Source organism: Rhopilema esculentum, chromosome 8 (genome assembly GCF_057945365.1).
Source record: "Rhopilema esculentum isolate cy_ngs chromosome 8, ASM5794536v1, whole genome shotgun sequence".
Taxonomy (NCBI): Eukaryota; Metazoa; Cnidaria; class Scyphozoa; order Rhizostomeae; family Rhizostomatidae; genus Rhopilema; species Rhopilema esculentum.
In genome coordinates this window covers 2749180-2756425 of record NC_142822.1, presented here as the reverse complement: position 1 = coordinate 2756425, position 7246 = coordinate 2749180, and the positions used below count along the sequence as shown (strand labels likewise).

Sequence of the window (7246 nt, the reverse complement as noted above, 5' to 3'; positions counted from 1 at the left end):
TTATGGACGCCATGCAACATGATAACAGGCTAATTGGTTTCCGATTTGTAAAGGAACAACACATATCTTTATTTGTTAAGTAGTTGATCATGTTCGAACGTTGATCATACATCAAGTCAGTAATAAGGAGATAAAGACCATCATGTCAGACAAAAAATTCAAAGGAGCACCTTTTGGGACGCAGAAATCAAGGTAAGGGTATCACTTTTACATTTAGGCTACAGGCTTTTTCGGTTTTCTTAGTTTCTAGATCATTTCAGTTCATATATATTCTAAAAGTTTGCTAAGTAACGCTTTTTGCTAATATCTAACTTCTAGAGAAATTACAGAGTGTTTTTCAATCGTCAAACAATATTCAAGACAAGAAATCTTTAATAAAAGACTTGAAAATGCTTTCTTAATTGGAGAGATTCTGAGATTTAATTTGTCAATTTTACAATAGCTATATGCTGTTTGCGTCTATTTAGCCAGAAAAGTTAAATATAAAATATAATTTTTTTCTTGTATGTATGAGTCTCTTTCCTCATGATGGCCTTTGTATCCTTCAACAGGTTTGATGTTGCTGGCATTCATCCCAAGAGTAAAACACCAGGAACCATTACACAAGTATTTTATGATAAAAAGTCCATGGGCAACTTGGCAAGTCTGCACTTTACCATAAAAACTTCCGTCTCTGTCAGTTACTTGAAACAAAGCTCTTATGGAATTATCTATCACCGTTCATAAAAAAAATTCAAGTTATATAAATGCAGAACCATTGATGCTCTTTTTCTATTTTAGAGTACAAAACTAGGACCAGGCACTTACAATATAGAAACAACAGGCAGCTTTTGCTCATCTGCTGTTGCCAACAGAGCTTCTGGTCCAGGTAATAGATCAAATTTTGTAGAAGTAAAGAACAGCAAAATATTTAAAACACAGCCCTAAATATTTTTTATGCTAGTACAAGGACCTGTACATATAATAAGTAACTCTATATTCATTTCTCTAAATTACTATTGTCAAATCTTAGACATAGCCTTTTCTTTTCTCTGCTTCAAGGCTGGAAAAAAGCATATGAAACAAGCCAAAGGGCTAAAATTCCACATCTGCTTTACAGAGAAGAATGGGAGAAAAAGCAGGAACAGGTATATATTCATTACCTTGTAGAATGTATAGATTGAATAATACCAGTACATGCCAAAGTGAAAACCAAGGGCTGTGTTATGATGTTGGAATGATGAAATAATTTGTGACAAAAATATAATGTACATCAGATACCTTTACGTAAAAGTCTGCTTTTTTATGTGTGTTGATAATTTGCATTCTTATCTTATTTCTTTAACTATCAACAGAAACGTCTACTTGGACCTGGTTCTTATAACATCCCAGACTCAATGCAATGGGTAGAGAAAAAACCAGGTAGCACACATGGAATCTGCTCTACAAGGGCTACAAGATTTAAATCAGAACATGTGAGTCCCTTTTACAGGTCATTGCTATTACTTAGGGATATTTATTTCCCCTATTTCCACAGGATGCTGAAGAAATTTAAAATTTAAATAGAAAGAATAGCTGGTTTCTGCAACAACAAAAAAGATCAAAACTGAATGCTAGGTCTTAATTATCAAGTCAATTTTGAAATCATGAGTGATTAAGGATTCTCTTGTAATAATTGTTATTAACTAATTACTTCCGTAATATGAGCAAACTATTTCTAAGCCAAGGAAATTTAGCAGACAGTCAACAAAGCAGCTTTTATCAAATATTCTACTAAGCCATTTTCAAACTGAAACTATATATTGCTGTGTTATATTTCAGAGTAAGACACCAGGGCCAGGAACTTATGGTAAAGGTGGCATTCCACATTCTGCAATTGAAGAGAAGCAAAGAAAATCAGCAAGTACAGTAGGCATGTTGGATGCAGGATCATCTGGTAAAAGACAGCTCCCTGAAGTGGTACGTGAAGTTGTCTTTCTAAGCACTGTCTTCTATAACTGTATCACTGTAACATGCAAGGTTTTCTGTCACCATATATATAAGTATGTACGTTTTTCAAAGAAACATATTGATTCCTGTTCTGAACCATTCTATTTTTAAGATGGCATTGACAAGTATTTTAGCTGAGCTGTAAGTGGTCACAACATTTTCAGTCTCAAAATTTGTCAATCAACTTGTGTATTACATTCCACTTTCTCCTTTCTGTTTCAACAGGGTTCAGCTCTCTGTCCTGGACAGTACAATCACAGAAGTTTCACTGATGAATTATCAGAGAGAGTTATTAGCAAACGAGGACCATATGATTTGTTTACAGGAGACAGGAATCGCCCAATAACTGTTGGTTACTTTGCAGCTCCTGTGAGTACTTTTTCTAATATTCTTGATATGCCGGCAAACTGCTATTTTAGTTGAATTGGCAACATTTTTTTCCTAAAAATGTCCTTACTATTTTTTTTCCTTCCTTCATTTCTTATAAACATTTTGAGCAAAAATATAAATTTCAAATATAGTAAATTGTTTTTTTGCAGAGTAAGGTTAATCTTGGACCAGGGGAATACCATATAAAGTCATTTCTTCAAGAATGGGATGGTGAGTCTTTGTTGAATGTATTTTGCAGTCATATAATTTCACATCAAGCTTATTGTTTAACTGACAATGGATGTAGCTTGGCTCTGGGTAAGAAGGTCAGTAAACAGTCAAGCAAGGAAAAATCAAATAGCCTTGTCCAAGACATATACAGTTATTTATTGAGATTCAGCCTTTTTCTTTAAAAAAGGGGAGAAAACCCAGATAAACACAATGAGAAACACATATTATAAACCCTCCCCTCCCTAGTTAGTATGCCATATATTGTTACAAATACTGCAACATGCTGTGAATAATCAAAATAAAGCACAACAATGTCACCTCACAATCTCGTATGGAATACTCATAAAAGTTTATCTAAATAAATTCATGGTTTGCATGTTGTTGAAACTTTTGTTTATCTCAAAAAAGTGATAATTGATCGGTTAATAATTTTCATTAAATAGATAATCACAAACAACGTCATGGAAAATTTGGAAAAGTTGATCGTGCACCAGCAATGCCATCTGAAAGACTATATTGTTGTACGCTGTCACAGTGGCCAAGAAAATCGGTATGTGTCTCAATATCATGTCATTGCACCCACTTGCATATTTGCTATTTTAAGTATCATTGGTAAAAACAAGGAAATAGGTTATTGAACAGGGTTATCATTAAAATGTTAATTGTGACTCGTTCAAGGGTCCAGGGATATAATGCAGTTTAGAGATTTGACAAAAGCAGTAAAGACAATATAATTTGAAAATAATGTGAAATTGTACGATGAAAAAAAGGGAATTTAAAAAAAAACGTCTCGAGCGTACGAGACATAAACTAGTATATTCATTTAAAGACATCTAAAAACTCTACCAAAACTGGTGTTAAAGACTCGTTGCTAACAATGAGCCATTGCGACACCCACATATCCCATAATGCATTTTAGGCAGTCTGAAATCAATTTTGGTTAATCCGTGAAAGTTTCCTGCCATTGTTTTAATCGTCGCCTGGACAATTTGTCACGCTCGCAAAGGCTCATTGTTAGCAATGAATCTTTAAGTTCAAAAGTAACAGCTTTGATTTTTTGCAAGAATTGTCTACGGTGATTTTGACTGCATCAATTGTGCATAAAAAAAGTATACTAATAAAATATTGATCTCAGCTCGATCAACTTTGTCACCAAAATACAGTCAAAATCATTTGAAAAGTTTCCCACTGACTACCCTTTCTATGTTGTCTGTCGGTATATATGTATGGATAAAAAACTTCTGTTCAGCCATATCTCTGTTAAATATGTTCATATTTTTGTCGATAAGGAGGAGCCTGGGCCTGGTAATTATGACGTCAAAAACACAACCAAGCCTGAAGCGAAACAACGGCCTGCATTCGGAAATTCAGCAGACAGGATGGACAGACATGCAAGGAAATTCTTCCTTGGAAATGTGGTATGTTGTTTCGGACTGAATCAGTAGCGTATATAGCAATGTTGATTGTAGCACAAAAGTTTCACAGACATAGAGCAGTAACACTACAATTGAGAAAAACCTTGTGTTTTAAAATTATTATTGAAAAGAATTGAAAAGTTTAGCCCTATATTCTTTGCCTATAAGTGTTCATCTCTATATCTCTCCTAGATTAGCCTGCGCCCAGACTTGACTGGTTTCTCAGAGATGTATTTATTTAAAAAGAATATTTAGGCCCCCCCCCCCAGTAACCTGTTAGGAATTCTCTACTGGGAGCAAACCTAAATTTTCCATTCAAATAAAATAATCTCTGGAAACCAGTCGAATCTGCACGCAGGCTATCCTAATAGGATTTTTAACGTTAACTTGTGCTCACCAATGTGTAAACAAAGATCACCTGACTAGAAATGGTCTACTAAAGAATAAAAAACACATTATCAGGATCCTTTTAAATATATGTCAAGGTTTGCTAATTGATTCCAAACGGTATTTGGATATAACTTTTGATATTACTCATAAGAGCGTCGTGGCCTATTTTCTGTCAACAGCCTTTACTGTGATGGTTAGGACTTGTTTTCAGATTGTTTCTATAAGCTAAGATTCTATTAAATTCTGTTTTGCTCGTTTGCAGAACGCAGTGGGAGCTGGACGATATAACATAACGCACTGGAAAGAATCACAGAAGGTCAATGGATACAAAAGTGCATTTTCATCGAATACCAAGAGGTGGGACTCGGGAAGAGACAAATACCTCATGTAAGTAGTTTCAATTATTCTTGCCAATATGTCATCGATGGTTGAGTACAGCAATGTAGATCGCTGTGATTAAAGCAATAAAATTAACAAATTCTAGTAGGAAAATTTCTCTATCTTCATAATACAACCCTGGAACCCAAGTGTGTTTCTTGCTTATTAGCTTAATGGGCCGTTAGTGTTTTTTGAGCAAATGCTTCTTTTTAGCTTTGCTTTCTCCGCTCGGAATTAACATTCATCTGTCTCTTTTAGGGAAAGAATACGGGCAAAAGATGTCCCTGTTAAAGACAGAGTGTTTTTGGTGCCTTGTGACTCATAACAAAGTAATGTTGTTTTTGAATGGGATTAATTTTAGAATAAAACGTGTTTGCTTAGTTGACGCATATTTACTTTTTTTAAGGCATTCAGCAATTTTTTTAGGTGATGAATTTTATTTTTGTATGCTAAATACGGAATTTTAATTACCTTCAGGAATTAATTTACGACTAAATAAAATGTAAAAGGATCTTTTTAAATAGATATTTAGAAGTCATAATGAATTGGGGATTGCTGAAAGTGCACGTGTATCTTAGTCAGTTACTTTCTGTCTATTTAGTGCTTGAAAGCTAAGTTAAGGCTCTCCTTTCGTCAAGGATTTATCAGAAAGTTTTTACTGGTTTCACTGTGTGTAAAGGAGCATGACCAAATCTTAGAAGGAAAATAAAGTTTTTGATCTTTAGGCAAAGTTACACTCAGAACATTGTCCACCCAGTTAGTGCATATCAGGTAATCGATTAAAAGTATCAGAGCGTTGCATTGCATTTAACTCAACATTTAACTGCATTTAACAAGAGTTTCAAGATACCTTGTCTATTAAGAACCCTTGCGATTAGAATGAAAAATCCCAACATTGGCTCTTCTTGCTTTTATATAGACAATAGTAAAAAGGATTAAAGCAGAAAAATGATAAATTTACAAAAGATAACAACAGGTCCTTCGTGATTCGGGGGAAAGGATGAAAAAGGGTAGGGGTGGATGGATAAGCATTCATCGAAGCGGTGTTTATGTATGGGTTAATAAGTTACTTTCAATATTACCACTAAGTCATTCAGTTTATTTTAGGCAAATAAAACTGATATCTAATGAAAACCTTGTGTGACAAAATATGAGTTTGCATTAATGAACTATAAGGAGTGAGTTGCTCGTGGATTTAAGTGGAATTTTTAGTAATACTATTTAGGCTAATGGAAAAATATTATTTTTTTTGTAAATCTAAATGTTACTGCGAAGAAATCTTGATTTGTTGGCTTTTCTCTATTGAGTCCAAGTCAATAACTTCACAGGAGTCATAATCTTTACATTCAGTTTCACCGCAGTCAGAGACATTATCATTAGCATAAAAACCAAACGACTTATCATCGACGATCTTCTGGTTCCCAACTGCATCCCAAGAAATCGCAAAACAAATGTCAAACAAAATTTCTGTCAACTTGCTTTCTAACTCCGCAGTCTGTTCTTTTAGAAAAAGCTCCTTCCTTGACGCTTCGATTATCTCGATTTCCATTTCGTTGCATCTTGTCGTCAAATCCATAATGGAATTTTCTTTGGCGTGCATGAAGCCGTGTCGAACGAAAATCTCAGAATGCATTTGATTGATTCTTGCTTGGATGTTCTCATGCTCGATCCTGTATTGCTGGCCTTCATCCAGCTGTGTCATTATCGACATAAACAACTTTTCCTTTGTTTTCTCTTCAGTATCATACTGCTCTCTCTTATTCTTCAGCTCTTCCATTACTGCTCCATATTCGAATTGCACTCTCTCTCGCTCTTCTAGAACTTCTCTCAATCGTTGATCGTAATTAAAATTTTCCTTTAAACATAAATTAAAGTGTCTCCTATTTAAAATCGGCTCGGAAAGATCATGCCTCAATTCCCTGCTTATGCCTTTTAAGTTTTCCAAGAAAACGCATCTTTCTTCATAACATTTTTCGGTTTCACTTAACTTTTCATTAATCCTCTGCACGTCAGAAATCCTGCTTTCAACTTGCTCTTTCAGCTGCTGAATCCTTTTCTTCATGAAATCTTCCTGCTTTGTTTGACCAGATTCTTCCAACAACTTTCGTGCCTTTACTACCTCTACTTCTAGGTCTTCAAGCTGAATTTTCTTCTCTTCATAAATTTTTTCGAGCTTTTTCCTCCCTTCACGCCGATCAGTTATATTCCAGTTTATAGTCAGTAAATCGATCAATTCTTTATCTCTCTCGTTTCTTTCTTTCATTAACAAATAATTAGTTTCAAGATCCTCAATCGATTCTTTAGTAGAAGCAATTTTAGTAGAGATGCTTTTATTTAGGACATTTATTCGTTTAAAACTTACTTTTGCACTGTCCTTGCAAACAAGATCTCTATCTTCATTCATATCGACGACATCCAGCAACAAGCACTTCTTTATGGAGGTGACCTTCTCCTTGATAATTTCTTGTTTTCGTGCAACCATTTCATCGTAGTTG

The 7246-nt window shown here is 34.6% G+C and overlaps 1 protein-coding gene across 1 annotated transcript; it reads left to right on the top strand.

Moving 5' to 3' along the window:
- The first annotated feature begins 5 nt into the window (after positions 1-5).
- On the top strand, positions 6-5971 carry LOC135694758 (ciliary microtubule-associated protein 2). The gene is made up of 12 exons (XM_065213623.2): positions 6-192; positions 552-639; positions 781-868; positions 1042-1127; positions 1335-1454; positions 1801-1938; positions 2194-2337; positions 2508-2568; positions 3012-3118; positions 3858-3986; positions 4636-4760; positions 5010-5971. Exons 1-12 carry the CDS (start codon positions 143-145, stop codon positions 5074-5076), a joined length of 1203 nt encoding a protein of 400 aa, XP_065069695.1. The 5' UTR covers positions 6-142; the 3' UTR covers positions 5077-5971.
- The last annotated feature ends 1275 nt before the right edge of the window (positions 5972-7246 follow it).